Source organism: Astyanax mexicanus, chromosome 14 (assembly GCF_023375975.1).
Source record: "Astyanax mexicanus isolate ESR-SI-001 chromosome 14, AstMex3_surface, whole genome shotgun sequence".
NCBI classification, from domain to species: domain Eukaryota; kingdom Metazoa; phylum Chordata; class Actinopteri; order Characiformes; family Acestrorhamphidae; genus Astyanax; species Astyanax mexicanus.
In genome coordinates this window covers 12,918,813-12,939,561 of record NC_064421.1, presented here as the reverse complement: position 1 = coordinate 12,939,561, position 20,749 = coordinate 12,918,813, and the positions used below count along the sequence as shown (strand labels likewise).

The following is a 20,749-nucleotide window of genomic DNA, read 5'->3' as shown; positions in this document are numbered from 1 at the left end:
AGGAGCATTGCTAATGCCAAGCTAATGTTTCTGCTCATTTCAGAATCTGTACAGAAGGTACAGGTTTGTGGTTGCTTTTTATTCCAAAGTCAATTTTACTGTAATTCCTTCTCACCAGAGAAAAAATATTTAGCGAGGAAAGAAATATACTGTAGTTCTTTCAGAATAAATTAAACATTTAGCATATAATAGCTGCAGAGAATTGTACATGAAAAAAATAAATAAATAACAGCAACAAAACACTAACTTATTTGGGGCCTAACTTTACACTAAAGTCACAGTTTAGTTTGCAACACAGTTTGTACCTCACAGTATGTGAGCTTGTGAAATTACCACAACAGATTGAACTGTATTCTCTGTGTTACTGCATGCACTATACACGTATAGTTTCACCCCAAAAACTAACAAATCACTCCACAATAAACTTTGCAAAACACTATAGTATCACTTATTAGATATACGATCAAATTAAGTAAGAATTAATACTAGCGCTAACTTTTAATACGTATTACAGTCATAACAATGTGCAATATCTACATGTCCAAACAGGTTTCATATGTGCAAATGAATGTAGAAAATTGAGATGTAAATCTTCTTATTTTCTTACAACTTGTATCTGTCTTGATATTCCTTGCTGTTGTAACACTGTGCATCTTGTCTTGTCCTTATAAGCCTTTTATTTGACTAACAATTATATACATACAGCTCTGAAAAAAAAATAAAGAGACCACTTTAGATTATAAATTAGTTTCTCTGATTTTGCTATTTATAGGTATATGTTTGAGTAAAATGAACATTGTTGTTTTATTACAAACTATGCACAACATTTCTCCCAAATTTCAAATTAAAATATTGTCATTTAGAGAATTTATTTGCTGAAAATGAGAAATGGCTTAAATAACAAAAAAGATGCAGAGCTTTGAGACCGTTTTCATGTATCTTGGTATGTTCTCCTCCACCAGTCTTACACATTGCTTGAATTACTTTATGCCACTCCTGGTGCAAAAATTTAAGCAGTTCAGTATGGTCTGATGGCTTGTGATCATCCATCTTCCTCTTGATTATATTCCAGGGGTTTTCAATGTGATAAAATCAATGAAACTCATCATTTTTAAGTGGTCTAATTTTTTTCCCCCAGAGCTGTATATAAATATGTTTAATGATGTTAACTTATTGGAGCTGCTGATGGAATTAAACACATACACTGAGGCACTGGCTGAGGGCATCCAAGAGAAATCTGGAACCAACCTTTGTTTGTTCTACAAACAACCTCACAAGAACTCAACTGCTTTCTTCGAAAAATGAGAAATTGTTACTTTTTTAAATATATTTATTTTTACCTGCATCTATTCTAATGTGATCTGAAATGAAGTTATTAGAGATAAATGGTTTTAGATATAAAGCTTGGGTGCCTAAAGCAGTGGCTGTCAAATTTGTTAAGACTATCTACCCACGAAAAAGAAAAAAGAAAAAAGCTGCTGGGTCAAGCTTTTGCAATTCACAAACTATTGATTACTGTTTTTGGTCAATGCAGAATGTCTACTGAGATATATTTGGATCTTGAGATAGAGGGAAATAATTGCGGTTTGAGGAGATGTGAACCCCTTAAATTATATGTTCATTATTTAGCTGTTAATCCTAATGAAGAAACTATTGGGAATGGTGGCATTCAACAGAGTTGTACTGTAGGACCTATGAAACTGATGTTTATAATTAGTTATTTATTCATTAATTAGTACTGTAGTTATGAGTACTGTAGTAAATAACTAAATTGTGGTCTTACACACAGGGTGGGTCTAATACAGGGCTAATCATTAAATGCAAACACATCTAAAGTAATAAAAATAAAGATTAATTTAATAGCATGTGGCATAACACCTTAAGATGCTAAAGCTTCAGCTCAGTACTGTAAAATCCTTCCAGATCTACCATGTTAACATGCCACAGACTACTGCGCACCACATTAACACTGTATGGTGGTGTAATTACAGCCCTGCCTGCCAGTCACACTCAAGCTGCCACCAGCCTGCCGCGACACTGGCCTGCCGTCTGCCAGGGTGGCAGCGTCTCGCTGAGCCCCGTAGTGTTTTGACAGCTGCTGGAGCTGGTTGTGTATTGTCCCTGAGAAGGGTGGGGGAAGTGAAATGGTGTTCAGAGGCATTCCACTATAGAGCCTATGGAGACATTAGGGGATGGATTACACTAACAAGCATGGGCAAGCCTGCCTAGCAAATTAGCTACAGTGGTTTGCGGCCGCCTTGTAGTAAATGGGCAACCGCTGTGTGTTCCTGAATACGGCTCTGTTTGAAGCAGAAATGTGGATTACATTTAACTACCTGGGAGCTGCTTGTTCTTTTTTAATGAAACATGAAGAAACGGCTTTAGGAATAATAAAAAAAAAAAACATTGCTAGTTTAAGAAAATAACTAAGGTCACATCTGAGATGAATCTGATATGAATTCATCCAATGGCTGGCCTGCTTAGCTGTTGTCAACCCCTGCCTCCAGAGAAAGCCCTGTAGGCTTGGCCTTCATTTGCTTAGCAGATGCCAGAGACCTGGGGACTTGCATTTGACCCACTACTTCTTGCTCTGGTAGAAGAGTCAGTCAGTGTGTAGGAGGCTTCATATCCCTACAGTGTTACATCTGGAAACTCAATTCTTACACACCCTACTACCAAACCACTGCAGCATCTGTTACACTGTGAGGAAATCTGAATATCAGATGCTAAGAAAAAGTCATGGGATTTAAATGCTATTGTTCAGTTTTAATTACCTTGCATACTGTAGGGTTGCACAATATACAGTGCCCTCCATAATTATTGGCACCCCTGGTTAAGATGTGTTCTTAAGTCCAACCTTTAACTCAAGTAAATTTTAAGGGGGAAATAAAATCCCTGACTAAGAAATAATTATTCTTCATAAAATCACCTGTTCCACAATTATTGGCACCCCTAACAATTCTTAGGAAATAAATTTAATAAAAGTATTTCTGTCACTTCTACAGTAGTTTACGAAGTTGATCAGAGTATGTAGGAAAATTTAATTAGTAATTCACAACTTCCTGTTTCCCTGAGGTATAAATATGACGTGACACAGAGGCCATTTATCTTCAACATGGGAAAGACAAAGGAACATACCATTCAAGTGAGGCAGATGTGTGTTGACCTTCACAAGTCAGGCAATGGCTACAAGAAAATCGCTACTCGCCTACACCTGTCCATATCTACTGTCAGAGGAATTATTAAGAAGTTTAAAACAACTGGAACAGTGGTAAACAAGCCTGGACGAGGACGCAAGTTTATTTTGCCACCACGCACAGTGAGGAGGATGATAAGAGAAATAAAAAGTTCTCCAAAGCTCACTGTTACAGAATTGCAACAAATGGTAGCTTCTTGGGGTCACAAAGTCTCCAAAACAACCATCAGGCGCTATCTACATGCCAACAAGCTGTTTGGGAGGCATGCACGGAAGAAACCATTTCTCACTCACAATCATAAACGCAAACGTTTGGAGTTTGCTAAGCGGTACTATGACTTCAACTGGGACCGTGTGCTTTGGTCAGATGAAACAAAGATAGAGCTTTTTGGCAACAAATGCTCTAAGTGGGTCTGGCGTAACACAAGAGCTGAGTATGCAGAAAAGCACCTCATGCCCACTGTGAAATACGGCGGGGGATCAGTGATGCTGTGGGCCTGTTTCTCTTCTAAAGGCCCTGGGAACCTTGTTAGGGTGCATGGCATCATGAATGCTCTAAAATACCAGGACATTTTAAAACAAAATCTGGTGGCTTCTGCCCGAAAGCTGAAGATGGGTCGTCACTGGGTCTTTCAGCAAGATAATGACCCTAAACATGTGGCCAAATCTACACAGAAATGGTTCACCGCACACAGAATCAAGCTCCTCCCATGGCCATCTCAGTCCCCAGACCTCAACCCCATTGAAAACCTGTGGGGTGAGCTGAAGAGGAGAGTGCAGAGGAGAGGACCCAGGTCGTTGGATGATTTAGAGAGAATGTGCAAAGAGGAATGGTCAAAGATCCCTCTTTCTGTATTCTCCCATCTTGTGAAACATTACAGGAGAAGATTAGGTGCTGTTTTGTTGGCAAAAGGGGGTTGTACAAAGTAATAACATCAGGGGTGCTAATAATTGTGGCACACATGATTTGATGTTAAATAATTATTTCTTAATGTGGGATTTTTTTCCTACTGAATAAATTCACTTGAGTTAAAGGTTGTATTTTACTCTTTTTTTCCATCGTGGTCCTATATTATTTTGAACAAAACTCAATTTATGAGAAGCTAAAGAACACATCTTAACCAGGGGTGCCAATAATTATGGAGGGCACTGTAAATCATTCCAGCATTGGAAAAGCAAAATGCACAAAACCATAGTGTCTACAGGGCAAATTAAACCATACGATTGATCCTACAACTTTTAGTGTCACTCCTTGACTGAGAATAGACCACCAACAGCATCCTGTGGGCACTGATAAAGAACTGGAAGATGACCAACACAAACCCTGCAGTAACAGATAACACAGCTTCTGTCTCTGACCTTACTTTATCTACAAGGTGGAACAGCTATAGGTATATGTGTAGAGTTATAGGTGTAATCTAATAGAGTTGAGGACAGTGAGTGAAGAACACCAGCAGCACTGCTGCTGTGTCTGATTCACTCATACAAGCACAACACACACCAACACCTCATACACCACTAGGGCTGCACGATATTGGAAAAAAATGTAATTGAAAATGTTCTTTTTTCGGTATATAGATATATATTGCGATATTAAACAATGCAGGGCTCATGACATCACCAGCCCCGCCCCCCACCCAAGTGTCCGGACCGATCAAGAGCTGAGTCAGCGCCGAGCAGTTAAATCCCGAGAAAAACAGTAATCAGAAAACTACAGTAATCTGCCCTTTAATCAGGCATTTAAATGGGTTTTTAAAAAGGTAAATAAGAGCATTTTTTTCAGGGATTAAAAGCATGAATTCAGCTGTAACTGAAAATATCTGTGCAAAACTGTGCTGGACTGAGGTGCACAGCTTTCGACACATGCATTTAGAAGCACGCGCCAAACCATGTGGATGGAGGTCATGCGCTTGCCTCGTGTTTATTCCTGCACCCCTCCCCCTTGCACTTCTCAGGCAGCAGCAACAGCCTGTCACTTACACAGACACAGAGACAGCGCTGTGCATCTATTTCTTGTGTCAAAAATCTAAACATTGCAAAATGAAGTGTTTGATTCAATTTCTTTACGTGACATCGAACATCCTGCGATGTGACTTTTGGGCATGTGCACATTGTGATGCCGATGCTTAAACGATATATCGTACAGCCCTATACACCATCACCATGTCAGTGTTTGTGTATTTGTTAGGACCTACCACAGTTGAGCTCCTCAGCAGTGAGTGTGGCTACAGAGCGTCCCTGCAGTCGGCTCGGGAATTCACAGGTGGCAGCAGCCTGGGCGTTACCGGACTCAGCGTATTGCTTCAGTAGATCTGCCAGCCACAGCAGCTCACAGTCACAGTTCAGTGTGTTTGAGTCCAGACGCCTGCACACACACACAGGCACACATGACTAACTGAAGTTCTTATCAGCTAGGGCTGGATTACAGAGTAGTCCCAAGTTAAGTTCTGACATGTTTAAGATAAGAATTTTATGGAAATTATTATTAAAACAAAAACAAATATTACAAAAAAAAAAAAAAAAAGAAGCTCAAATTAAGAAATCTTCCAATGTAAACAATTATGATAATAATAAAAAAATCTAAAAGGTTTTTTTATTAAAAGACAGACAAACAGACAGACAGACAGACAGATAAACAGACAGACAGACAGAAACAGAAGTTACAAAAGAGAAGATAGAAACACACAGTTTACAAAAGAAGATACAGATAAAGATGCAATAAAATATAAAATAAGTAAGTAATTATACCACAGTTAGTTCCGACCCTGCATTGTGATTGGCTGAGAGGCGTTTTATGAATGACATGATCAGCTGGTAATGCATTGTAACAGAAGCTCTTCATGTATTACTTTGCCACATACTGTTAACCTAGCAATGATGCAGCGCTTACAAGCCAAACAGCACAGCTACAAACAGAGCAGCAATGGAACTATTTTAACTCACAGAGTGTTTATATTAAAATGTCTATTAAATTATATTAAATTATATTAAAGTGTCTATTAAAATACTGTTAATAACATTCATCCATGATGTTTAATGCTGCTTCTTCTTTGTTCAAGTCTTTGTACACTGAACAATTTCAACATCTGAAAAATATGGATCAGAATAAGACACAGTACAGTTTTCTGGTCAATGGTATTGTCCGTTATTAGCACTCACAGTCTCTTCATAGCCTGCAGATGGGAGAAGGTCCCCAGTGTGAGGTGTGTTATTCTGTTGTTGTGCAAAAACCTGCAAAAGATGGACAAAAAGTGGTTATTGTAGTTTATGTATTGTGGACATTGTCAACATTCTGTGAAATTAAAATGTTTTTCTTCTTCTGTGGAGCAGTATACAATACAAGATTTGCCATAGTGAGAATTACAGTGGATATATCTGGAATAACATATTCTAATGCTAATTCTGGTAATTCTACTGGTATTCAGATGCATTTGGAACCTGTAATAGCATTGCATATACATTATTATTAAAACGTTTTCAAACACCCCAATTTTTCTGTTTATTTTTTCCATTAAAGCTCTTAAGCTCCAGTCAATAACCAGTAATGGTAGGAAAATCCAGACACTTTTTTCTTCAGTTTATTTTTCGCAATTTCAGCTCTTCAGGTTCAGTAAATAACCAGCAGCTGTCCAAAAATTGTCAGGGAAAAGAAATAAACTAAAAACAGAAAAAAAGGATTTTTAGTATTGTGTAAAAAATAGTACATTGTAAACACATTGTAAAAAGAAAATAATAATAATATATTGTTAAAAAAATAGCGTTTTTGTTTTAGCAAACAGCTTACTGGTTAACAGCTGGTGGGTAGCAATGGAAATAAACTGAGCTTTGGAAATAAATAAAAGAAACAACCATTTTTAAAGCCTTTGTCTATAGTAACTAGAAAAGACACAGAAACACAGTAAACTTTAACTATTAAAAGTACCAGTCTTTTCTTAAGACTCTTGGACACTGAAGAAAACTGGTAAAGCAAGAGGTCTGGCTGACCCACATGGCAACAGCTTAGTGGACTAAGTCTCAGTTTCAGCAGTAAAGAGAAGAATTAAAGGTCTGACAGGTTAAGAAGTGCAGTAACAAAACCATTTCTAAGATGAGAAAATAAAGAAGCAGCTTGTCTGGTCTATAGAGTACTGCTACTGGACAACTAAAAAAATAGGGATGTTCTAAAACTTTTGATCAGTAGTATATCTCATATTTTAATTTTGGCATACAGGCTAAAAACAGACTTCTACTTCTACCCCGACCTTTAGCGGTTCGTCTCCTACATCAGAAGCATATGCCTTTTTAAGATATCTGCTGGATATCAGCTTCAGGGAGCTCTTTTGAAGTTAGACAATGGTCTAATCTCAGCTGTGATGACTATACGCTCTCCGGAAGGACAGTCCTCTGAGATTATACAGGAATAAATATGACTGACTTTCCCAGAGACTGTATAAGGAACCCTGTCAACTCTTTACCAAACATGTTCTGGAACACTTCACAGCATCCATCATCAGTTCTTCCACGAGGATATTAAAAACAGACGACCAGACTCTGAACTGAATGACAATCTGTGCCATCTCCTACTGAGCACAGCCTGAAATAAGAGACACTATCTGTGTGAATTTTCTGATTCTCTGAGACACACTGACCTACATCACCAGCAATTTACACTCAGCATCATAAGAAGCAGTTGCAAAAATAGCTGTACCCCAGAAATAAATAAGAATAAATAAAAAGGTAATTCAGAACAATAAATAATTTAAAATTTAGAGTGATATGGCTCATCAGAGACAGCAGCAGTATGAGGATGAGCATTAGCCTGTTGGAATAGTGCACCAGAACATGCATTCAGAAAAGGTACACTGTAAAACCTAACTGCATTCCTTACTGAACTAATTAAGTTAACATAACTTAAATATTAAACTTGGCATCACTTATGCTGATAAAGTCAAACTAACTCAAAAGTTATGTGTTGCCTTCTTGCATTTGTATTTGAGTTAGTGTAACTTAATTTGCAGCATTCGGTTTCCTCAAATGAAATAAGTTGATGTTGTTTGATAGGAAGTTTTAATAAACTACAGCCTATTTATTTTACTTTAATCATTGTAAATGAGTTAACTCTACTTGATTTGCTGGAGTTGTGTAAAGGCTGTTAAGGCAGACATACTTGATTTTAATGAGTTGACACAACTGTTATATCCATCCAAATGGAGATCTTTGAGTTGAACCAATTTATAATAACTGAGTTTAGTCTGTTGCCATTAACAGACTCTTTTCTATTGGCTTCTGGCACAATCTTTTTGCATACTGGGTGTGTCCTCTATTTTCGGAAACTCACCATCAGTGTAGTGATTTCCCCTGTGCTACCTTAGATAAACTTGTAGCTCATATATCATTAATAACTGCTTGGCCTCTGTGTTGTAGGCTGTAAGAACAAGTATCATGTTTCTGAGCTGCTTCAGTAACTCTCTATTGGCTGTGCTCTCAATACTGTTCACTCTATAGCTAATTTATGTGAATTAATCATTTTGAGAATGAACGTTTGTTCAACTCCACACAGTATTAAAATTAACTAAAAAATGAGTTTTAAAAACTTAATTCATTTGAGGCAAAGAATAACCTAAAAAATGATTTGAGTAGACTTAACTTAATGGGGGTTTTCAGTGCACATGAATCCAAAATACTTAAATAAACTAACAATTACACTGTGAACATGGTTAGCACAAGTCACTTGATTTACTAAATTCTATATAACAATGGTTATGTGCGTTATTCACACTCATTTAAAAAAAAAAAACTTTATGCTCAAATTGTTTGAGTTTTTAATCTTAAATGGTTTAAGGCAATCGGTTTCCTCAAATCATTTTAGTTTATTTACACATTATTTACACATTTTAGTTTATCCACACACATGACGCCAGGTCTTCTGGACGTATAACATGGTGCCGAACACTGTTTTTTGTCTGGTTTCTTCACCAAGACATAAATGGGACTCGTCACTGAAGATGACCCATTGCCATTGCCGAGTGTATTCTCTACAAAAAAAAAGAAGCTATCCTGCAGCTGGGAGACTGCCAGATCCCTCAGTCTTTGTGCAAACCCAGGTGGCTCCTCCATTCTGCTTTCAGAGAGACTCCAAAAACGTGAATGGCTAAATTCCAAAACTCTGCCCGTAAACAGTAATGGAAAAAAGGGCTCCAGATCAGCCACCCAACTCCAAACATCTGGTATGAAGCCTGAGAGGAAGGGGAGGGAGAGAGGGAGGAGAAAAATGGAAGAATTGCTTCCAATCATCATCTCCATTGTTATACTTACAGAGTTAGCAACTCTGACTCATGTATAATTTTGGACAAAAAAAAACCCTGAGCTACAACAATTACCAATTCCAGCTGAGCAGAGAACAATCTTACAGATAACAAAGAATAACAAACCTGTTTTTTATTACACCATCTCAAAACACCAGCTGTCCTTTTTATTGTTTAGAGTTTTTTAAACTGAACAATGAAAATAGAATCCAAATTGAACTCTTTGACCCTGTTTACACCTGGACACTTTGTGTGACTAGTATCTGGATTGTATCCCAACGGAGTTTAAAGCCACATGTATTTACAAGTATTCATAAGCAAATGTGTCTCCAGCTAGTCAGACTGAAAATTGATTGCTGTGTGGGAATGAATGTGTGATTTTGATCATTACACACAAAATCATTTCTAGTTCTAGTGGGAGAAGTTTTAGATTAGATTTAGATTTTTGGATCAGCTGTGAAATGGGTCATACATTTATGTACTTGTAATATAAAGATGCCCTAAAATGCCGAAAGCTATTTTTATTGGTATAGTTGAAACAATGAGAGCATAGATATGGAATTGATAAATATGGCGTAACCAAATGGAGTGTTGAAAAACAGGCCAAACTCAAAACCTCAGCACTGTGATGTAACAGTCTTGACTTGTTTTATGCACACACCAAAATGTACATAATAGCAGCCCCCTGGCAAAACCCCTAGTCAAAGCTGACATGAAGAAAACTGTGTTGTTGATACTGGAGAGCAGCAAATCACCTCCATACGCCACCAGGCAATGAACCAGAGAACCAGGGAATGAAAGTAGAGCTTATAATTTGTTTTTTGTTTTTTTATGAGCCCTCTCAAAAAAAGGAAAAGGCAGCTTTTTAAAATTCTGAACTAAAAGTTCTAGGTGGTAATTAGAAACATATAATAAAACTGTGTCTGAGCTTTTACCCCAACCCCAAGTTACACACTTACTATTTATAAATCAAACAACATCTTTAACTGCAAAAAAATAAAAGCATTTTTGGCACCTTTAAAAGACAAAACACACAAAGTTAATTTTTTGGAAAACATATTGTTCCAGAAATTATTAGTCATTTTACTGTAATCTGAATATTAAAAATATTTAGATTACACTGTAATTGGAATTTACAAAATAAACAACAAATAAGGATTACCACTAAGAATACCAAATATGTAAAAAGTAACACTTAATTAACAAACATTTGAAGCTCAAAAGAAAACAGTCTGGTGTTTTGATGACCACAGCTGACTCCATATCTCCACGTGAAGCCAATTCTAATACACCACCATGAAAAAATGAATCACAGTGTTTTTTTCACAGAGCAATCACAAGGGACTGCTTTACAGAATTACAGGAATCTGAGAGCAAATATAAGGTCGTCCAAGTGCAGCTCCATAAAACATTGAGACACTCCAGTGTCCGGGCGGAAACATTAAGTGTTCTTCAGTTCACCATCAACTGCAGGACACTCATTTCACTCTCAACACAAACAGGATCAGCATCATTTTCAGCAAAGCTCTCATGTAGGTTCCCATGTTAAGTCACACTATTGAATATACAGTCTAATCTTTTTGATCTGTACCCCAAAGCCTCATTAACATTAAAATTCTATGCTAAGTGAATGTCATGCTAATCAAACGGTCAGAGAGAAGAATATGATACGCTTGAGGAACTCACAGTCGTTCAAGCTTGGGCAAATGAGTGAAGGACTCGGGTTCTAAGGCTTCAATGTTGTTGAAATGGAGATATCTGAAAGATAAAACACAGATAGCATAAATACTTGGCATGTATTTCCACTGAGGTCACACACACACATAATTCAATGGCTGGCTGGAATCTCTGGAATACAGTGTAATCTTTTCCTGATGTTAATGCAAAAAATATAATGAGCTTCAGATTGAGTTTACTGAGCTTCTTTTACTCCATTTTAATCAGACCTGAAAATATGAGAAGCATGTGTTTTATATCAAGTGCTAACACACACCCAGGACCCTCAAACATTTCTGTTGTAGTTGTTCTATTCCATTCACTTGCATGGAGCAAGCTATTGATATACACTCACTGGCAAAATAATATGATATGGTTTAATGTAATGATGATATGAAGATGTATGTAAGAGATTATAATTATAGAGCTAACTGCTACGTTTATTGGGGAAAACTGTACATTTAAAAGGAGGCTCTACTACCCTGTTAGGCCTCCGTATGACATTTGCCCATAGATTCATAGATAGATAGATGTAGCTAGGCCTGTAAATCCTGCAAAGTCACACGTTGCTAAAGCTGGCAATCAATTTGGTCTCAAAAATGCTCAGTTAGAAAAGAATCTGATGAACAGGCAGGCGAAGGAAATGATGCAATCTGGCAGAGAAATTCCTTGGAAATCCTAGTTGTGTGTGGGTGAGCATTATCCTGCTGAAAAATGTTATTGAAAGTAGGGCTGCAACTAATGATTAATTTGGTAGTCGACTAATCTGATGATTATTTTTTTGATTAGTTGATTAGTCAATGATTATTTCTGCCATGTTCTCCATCTCTAAAAGAAATAGAAACAGCTGAACATGAGATTTAAAGGCATTTAGATTTAGAGATCAAAGGCATTTAAATGTTGAGACGTTATTTAAATGTGGAAAGTACTAATATTTAGGTGAAAAAATGTGGTGGAATGAGGTGCACAGCTTTGACATGTGTGCTTACAAGCACATGCCCAACCATGTGGATGGAGGCCATGTGGTTACCTCATGTTTACTCTAACCTTGCGCTTCTCAGGCAGCAGCAGCCTGTCACTTACACAGACACAGAGACAGCGCTGTGCATCTACTTCTTGTGTCAAGAATCAAAACATTGCAACACGACGTGATTGATTTAATTGGCTTAAGGGACATCACACGTCCTGCGAAGTGACTATTGTGCATGCGCACATTGCAATGACGATGCTTAAACGATATATTGTGCAGCCCTCGTACACTATCCCTAGGCCTCAGAGAGCCTTTTTATAGAGCGGTGAAGGAAGCATTTTAACATCCTCTTGTGGAAACATCCAGTGTCTAATCAGACCCCACTTACATTCATCCATATATCTGCCTGATATATTAACTGCATGCACAGTTTTGCATAAATCCAGGGTGATGAGTGTATGTGCTCAAGCTGAAAATATGCGAGTGTGTACTCATTAAAGCATGGCAGCCCATGAGGGACAGCCCAGGACAACAGTGCGGAGTTCAGCCAAGTGCTATTACTGACACAGTCATCACAGATGCTTATGAGAGAAAGCAATCACTCTGAACAGAACTGGCCAGAAATTCAGGAGAGAACAGATCAGCATGATTTGTCACTGTTCTCTGGCAACAACTGGAAGCTTAGTGAAATCCGCACACTCATTCATAGCCAGCCTGTCTATGAGCCAAACAGCCAAATCTTCATTTCAAGGCCTGAGAAAGCTCTTAGGTGGGATTACTTGAGTACTTACTGAAAGAAGGGCCAATCGTGTAATCTGGCATATTATGATGCCTTATAGTGATGACTATCACTATAAGTAAGTAATAAACCCTGCTAGGCATCTGCTAAGCACAGATAATCAGGCGGGATTCTGATGCTGCTGATATCGCAAATAAAGTTGATTTATTGCAAAATGCTAAGAATTAAGCAGTGGGGGAGAATTTGGACATTATTGGCAGAATGTCAATATGCTGATTTATTCCAGCATATGGGCTGCATATTTGTAATTAGAAAAATCCACAAAGCCACAAAGAGGATAGCTGTGAACTCATGCACAAATTAAACACGAGTTCAATTCAAATCCAAACCAGCAGTGCAATAAGATAAAATTATGGAAATATGATGATCAGTGGTTATATTGCAGATTTTGGTGGTTTAACCTATTGTGCTGTTCTGCATCATATGGTGTGAAACAGGTCTTGAACCCCATGACTTTTGCTTTGTTTAAAGGCACAATGTTGAGGAGACCAGCAGCAACATACATAATTTAATGAATGCTTTAAGTTGCATTCATTGCTGATAAATATGTGCAAATGCTCAGACACAGCTTAACTAGTCCTTGTAGAGAAGTACTTTCAAGAGAACAGGACCTTAACAACTGTTGGCATAATACCTTAAGCCTGGTGTGGCCCAGAGTGGTTTAAAGCCATATAAAGCCGTATTAATCCAGCATTGAGTTCTAAAACAGCAGAACTGTGTTCTCTTTTGAACACAAAAGAGATTTGGGATGAGTTGGAGAGATAAGATAAGGTGGTGTGAAGATCATGAGGTGTGGTAGAGACTTCAACACTTCAACACAAGCAGAATGAACTCTTAGATTCATTTTAATACCTTTCATTTCAGAAGAAACAATGAATGTGTCCCAATACTTTTGTCTATATATAATGTACTAAGCAAGACTACAGCCCAGGATGCATAAAATGAAGTGTAAACCAGCTCTCTGACTCCACACAATCAGCCAGTATGTAGCTAAGCAATAGAAAAGCAGCAGATCAGCCACAAACCATAAACAAGCTGCCAGATGCAGACATTACCAGAGAACATGGACAACAACAGCAAGTCTGTGCTGCAGGAGATGAAGCCAGGCATGCAGCATGTTTTAGTCACAGTTTGAGGTCATGCAGAAGCCAGGGGTGAGCACTACACACTCCACATGCATGTTTCCAATGCAACAATAGGGTATTTAGGACTTCATCATGACTGTAAAAAACATGAACGCTATGGTTGCATTCTGTTCTATTCTATTCTAGAAAGTGAGCGAAAAATTTGCAACTAAAGGTAGAGCCAGACTAGCCAACTCATCGGGCACTAGGGCTGCATTATATTGGACAAAAAATGTACATTGCAAATGTCCTTTTTTCGACAATATATATCGTGGTATTAAACAATGCAGGGCCCATGACATCACCAGCCCCGCCCCCCACCCACACGCTGTTTCGTCTCCGGACCAATCAAAAGCTAAGTCAGCAGAGAGAACTCAAAACCTGAGGAAAACAGCAAAACTACAGAAATCACCCCCTTAATGAGGCATTTATATGGCTTTTTAAAAAGGTAAATAAAAATGTTTTTCTGGGACTAAAATCGAGAATTCAGCTGTAACTGGAAATATGTGCACTGCAAAACTGTGCTGGAATGAGGTGCACAGCTTTGGACACGTGCGTTTACAAGAACGTGCCTCCTGTTTACTCTTGCGCTCCCCCCTCGCGCTTCTCAGGCAGCAGCAGCCTGTCGCTTAAACACAGACACAGAGACAACGCTGTGCATCTACTCCTTGTGTCAAGAATCAAAACATTGCAACATGACGTGTTTAATTTAATTGCCTTAAATGACATTGCACATCCTGCGATGTGACCATTGTGCATGCACACATCACAATGACGATGCTTTTTTAAAATAATTTTATTTCTAATTTTTCCCATTTTCTCCCCAATTTACACAGCCAATTACCCAACCAACTCATTAGGACTCCCCCTATCAATTTTGCTCCCTCTGAGCACCAGCAGCTAGATGGCAAAGCGGGGGTTCAAACCTGCAACCTCCTGCTCATAGTGGCAGTGCTTTAGACCACTGGTCCACTCGGCGCCCCCACAATGACTATGCTAAAACAATATATTGTGCAGCCCTATCGGGTAGACCTGCTCTTCCTCAAAGATCAGGTGTGTCTCAGACTGTATTCACTGAGTTTACAGTGCAGCCTAAAGGACCAGAGACAAAGTAGATTTTTTTCACTGGATGTCCATTTTGTCCAGTAAGGTTAATGTTTTAAAAGAGTAAAAGTGCAGTTTATTTATTGGCTTGGCTCACTTGTAGGCCTGTCACAATAATTGCAATATCGATTTTTCGTACAATAAAATAACATGGCCTCATTAATTTTTGATATTCGTGATATTGTCTATTGTGTTTATTTGCATGTTTGTTCACATAAATAAAAGTTAACAGTATTTTAGCCAGTCATGCTTCAATAACTGTGACTGCATACACACAGTGTAAACCAAAGTAGGTGAAGAAATAAGTATACAACGTCCTAACGTATTATAATAAATAATTAATAAACTTTTTGCTGTCTTTAAAAAGTGTATAATTGCTTTTTTATGCTATTCTGTTATCATTATGTCAGTGGCATTTAATAGTCTTTAAAAAAAAAAAAACACCAGTGGGACTATGTGATCAGTGTACATGTCTCTCCACACAGGCCATGCACTTAAGACTGCAGTCTTTCTTAGAGAACATCATTTTAAAAGGTGTTATTAGAAGTTATTAGAACATGAAGGAAGAAGGTAAGGAGGTGAAAGGTCACTTACAGTTGTTCTAGAGAGACAAGCCCCTTAAATGCTTGTCGGTCTATTGACTGGATTTCATTCTTGTACAAATATCTGGAAGGAGAAATGATCAGGTAGATTAGAAAACACACACAGAGCAATCATCTACTAAGATCTAAAATATGATTCTGTGAAAATATCATGAAGTAAAAGCATTTCTAAAATTGATTAATATTTGATTTAATGGTTTAATTGATGAAATAAATCAATGTAAACAAGAATAAGGATAGAACAAACAATCATACAATCAGAATGGTTGGTTGTTGGTTTTTTTTGCCACTTCAGCACATATTTGGCTATTTGTGGCATACACTTGGTTTTATATGTCCAGACAGAGCAAAATTGTTAAAAGATTCTACTACGAATATATCTCGGAAATATATCTCACTACATATATATTTTAAATTAGATGTTTGAGGTTAAGATGCAAACTTTAAGAACTTTAGGATCTTCCCTGGTGGATTTAAAAAAAAAAAAAAAGGTTATGGTTACAGGCAGGACAGTCGATGAGGATGTGTTTCATTGTTAGCAGGATGTTGCAAGGACTTGACAAGATGGCATTTCATCATTTGTTATTATACAATATACTATATTTTACAGTGGCACTACAAAGACTTTGGTATTATACAGTTTATTAACACTGTCCAACTTCTGTCTGTTAACATCAAGGTGTTTGGATGCAAAAAACACTGTATATAATACATTAACATCAGGGTTGTATCGCTAGCAATGCTAACCTGGATTAATGTTAACAATGATTACCTGGGATATAGAAAGTGTAACATTTTTTGGCTGCATTTGCAATTAAACAGTGGTAAAATTGTGCTGTAAACTTGTGGTAAACTCCAAAAGAATTGTTAACATTTTTATGAAAAGGTTTTTAATAGTGTACATTTTTCTGATGGTTTATCTGGAAAACAGTCAACTCATTCCCAAGTACAACTTCTAAGATAATAAAATGAATAAAATGCACCATAAATATTTGCAGAGCAGGGTGCCTCCAGGATCAGCATTGAGAAACACTGTAATAATGTGTGTGATTAATGAACTCTAAATTCTATGAACCACAATCAAGAAAACTAATCACACAGTTAAGAACATGTTCCTTGTTGTATAATAATAATAATCCAGTTATTGAGTTACATAAAGCAGAGTTAAAGCTCTATGTGTAGCTCCATAGTGGCCCTGATATGACGGGACCTGAAGGCCAAGGTATTGTCTGGGCCTGGAATGTTTTTCTTTATCAATCAGAATGGAATGTGAGGTGCCGTCGCCGGCTGACTGCACACACTCGCGCACACAATCGTGCACACACTCGCACAAACACACACACACTCTTACACACACCGCACATACATTGAGGTTCCCCACATCACAGCTCTGTGTTGGTAAAGCTGAGGCGATCCATGGGAAACAGGAATTGAGTGCTGTGAGTCGTCCCTCTGGGGAGCTGGGGGTTGGGGGTTTGGGGTCTGGGGTGGTCAGCTGTTCAGAGTTTGGTCATGTAATTTAAAAGCTCATGCAACCTCCAGCATTTCAGCTTTGAGAACTTGGATGACTCCATTTCCCACATATTATACAACACAAACACAGACTGTGTAGGTTCATCACACTGTCTAAACTATTTAAAACAGTTCAAGAAACTTGAGTCTTCTGAGTAAATTAAATTGATCCGAGCTCATATATTATATAGATGTATTACACACAGAGTGATCTATTTTAAGCGCTTATTTATTTTATTGTTGATGATTATGGCTTTAAGCCAATGAAAACCCAAAAATTAAAATATTATGCAAGACCATTTGGTAATTTTGGGAGTGTGGGCAGTGTGCCAAGTCCTGCTGGAAAATGAAATCCACATCTTCATTAAAAGTTGTCAGCAGAGGGAAGCATGGAGTGCTGTAAGATTTTGTGGGAAAACACTGCACTGACTTTAGACTTGATATAACACAGTGGATCAACACCAGCAGATGACATGTCTCTCCAAACCATCACTGATTGTGGAAACTTCACACTAGACCTCAAGCAGCTTGGACTGTGTGTCTCTCCACTCTTCCTCCAGACTCTGATCCCTTGATTTACAAATGAAATGTAAAATTTACTGATGATCAGTGATGATTTGTTGAGTCATGTCATCTGCTGGTGTTGATCCACTGTGTTACATCAAGTCTAAAGTCAGTGCAGTGTTTTCTCGGAAAATCATTAAATTACATACATTATCTTCAGTCACTTTACGTCTTTTTTTTTTTTTTTTTTTTTTTAGAGATACAGCTACATGCACATTGAGGCCAGGTTCTTCAGGGGTCAGTGGTGAGATAACCCAGGAGTGACCCGGGACGATGCTCTAATTCTCTAGTCTTTGAAAGCAGAGTGCTCACTAATTACACTCAGCTGTAACGAGTTAAATCACTACGACAATTACAGGACACTTAACAGCAGACGGAGGCAGAGCAGCAACTGCAACACTGCACAACACGTCCCCGCACTCTGTCCGCACGGTGCTGGAAGTCACACTCGGGTGCAACGTTTGCACTTACTGACCTGAAGCTAAACAGAAAACACTCTGCCTGTTCTAGAAGAGCCGCTGGATATCTTCTGGAACGTCCGGCAGCAGTTTATCTCGTCTTGTTTTGTCATTGTTAATGAATATCAACAGTTTCTGTTTCCTGTTGTTATTGTGTGACCTGAAGTGTCTAGGAGTGCATAATTAACATATATTTACAACTTTGGAAAACATTAACAGACCACTCCAAATTCTGAATCAGTTTCTCTGATTTTGCTATTTATAGGTATATATGTTTGAGTAAAATGAACATTGTTGTTTTATTCTATAAACTACAGACATTTCTACCAAATTCCAAATAAAAATATTGTCATTTAGAGCAATTATTTGCAGAAAATAAGAAATGGCTGAAAAAACTTTCAGACCTTAAATAATGAAAAGAAAACAAGTTCATATTCATAAAGTTTTAAGAGTTTAGAAATCAATATTTGGTGGAATAACGTTGGTTTTTAATCACAGTTTTCATGCATCTTTGCATGTTCTCCTCCACCAGTCTTACACACTGCTTTTGGAGAGACTTATGCCACTCCTTGTGCTAAAAAAAATCCAGCAGTTCAGCTTGGTTTGATGGCTTGTGATCATCCATCTTTCGCTTGATTATATTGAGGTTTTCAATTGGGTAAAATCAAAGAAACTCATTATTTTTAAGTGCTCTCTTATTTTTTTTCCCAAAGCTGTATATGTGTACAGGTAGCTGATCACTCTTTTGCTGTGTGCCAGTGTGTGGCGTTTTTTTACCGAAGGGCTAAAGTAAATGAACAGCCAACTGTGAACTGGAACCACATTTGAGAGGCAGTTTTCCAGACAGAGATTAAGCCTAGTCTTGGACTAAACAGCATTTTAAATGGAGCTTAATACAAGTCTGGGGAAACTGTCCCTAAGTGTTTCAATACTGTTTTACAGTCATTTATCAGTCTTTAACACTCACATAATAACACTTAACACGCATAATATGCCAAAGACTGGCTCGATCCTAAACTATTCAAACTGTAAATTAAAGAACTAAGAAATAACTGAAAATTATAGGAGCTTTTACCTCAACAGGTTCATTCACACGGTTTTTATATGGATGCAGTGGAACGTGTCACTTATGTGCTTATTGTGTGATTAAGTTTTACAATAAAAATAAAAAAAAAAAACAGTTAGTGGCATTGGTATCAGGTCACATAGTGTTATCCTCAAAAGCTTGTAATCGAGTACATACTTCAAACTACAAGTTACATATCAGTCTTTAATCAATTAGTAGGTACTGAATAAATAGTACTTTGCCAATAAGCACTAGAAATTTGCTGTAACAAAAGATGGCTAGATACAGAAGAATAATTGGATATAATATGATGGGTACTTGTGCATTTTTTTTAATTAGCAGTTGGCAATTAATTACTAATTATTGGAAAATAGTAGGTACTGAATAATAAGTGCTGAAATAGTAGTTACTGACTATGCTAACTAATTGCTACTAGGGATGCACAATTATATCAGAATTATATCAGTATCTGCCAATATTCCTTTTTACAGCTTTGCAAAAAGTTTGTCTGGAGCCCTGCATATCACCGAAACTTTACCAGGTTATATTTTAAAAAATAAAGCATGTTTTAAAAAATAGTTAGCGTTTTTCTAATAATTAAGCCACTTTAATTGCAGCAAAGTGTAAAATAATTATTATCACAAATATGAGAACAATGTGCAAAAACTATTTTGCAGTTAAAACCAACAGTTCTCTGAATTGGTGGCTTGTTTATTTTCTCTGGTGTTCTATGATGGAACATATCAGACGTCTGAGGAATGATATCTGAGTACTGATTAATAATGGGTTTTGGACATTAGCCTAAAATTATAACTGGTGTATACCAAAAATCATCTTTCTATTAAAAAGTGAAAAATGATCTACCAGTGTATGAATAAAACCATGACTCAGTGTGTAAATATTTTTAGAGTTTTAAAGAGACTGTCTGAACAAAATGAACTAAAACAGAATAACTTACAATAATGATGGTGAGTGAGCCAGACTACACTGTAGCTGAGTGAGAAGGGGTTATATGAGGTTGATGTTAAATTAGAGAATGAAATCATACAGACTTTATGTAAATATACACAGACAAAACTCAACAGCACTGCAGAGGCTTGAGGTTTCCTAACAGATCTGTTGGGAACAAAGGCTGGATCTGTGTAAAGTGCTGCTGCTCTTCTCCTAAATGCCTTCAGGTGACTGCTTTCAGACACATAAATTCACAACACAGGCAATTAAGTCCTATAATTTGTCTGAGATTTGCTTTTTCTTTCTTTCTCAGACAACGGTAGTCAAGAGTCAAGATTTCTTTTCATCATAATGATAAGTGAGGAATAAAGGGGAATTTCAGGTGAAATTGTTATTCATGTTC

General features: G+C 37.4%; 1 protein-coding gene across 1 annotated transcript in view; it reads right to left on the bottom strand.

Moving 5' to 3' along the window:
- LOC103028918 (peroxidasin) overlaps positions 1 to 20,749 on the bottom strand; it is an 88,309-nt gene that overhangs the window by 39,596 nt on the left and 27,964 nt on the right. The window contains exons 4-7 of the mRNA XM_007257326.4: positions 15,788 to 15,859; positions 11,167 to 11,238; positions 6,356 to 6,427; positions 5,392 to 5,561 (exon numbers count right to left, since the gene is read on the bottom strand). Of these exons, the coding sequence (XP_007257388.3) occupies positions 5,392 to 5,561; positions 6,356 to 6,427; positions 11,167 to 11,238; positions 15,788 to 15,859 (386 nt within the window). The remainder of the gene's footprint in view (positions 1 to 5,391; positions 5,562 to 6,355; positions 6,428 to 11,166; positions 11,239 to 15,787; positions 15,860 to 20,749) is intronic.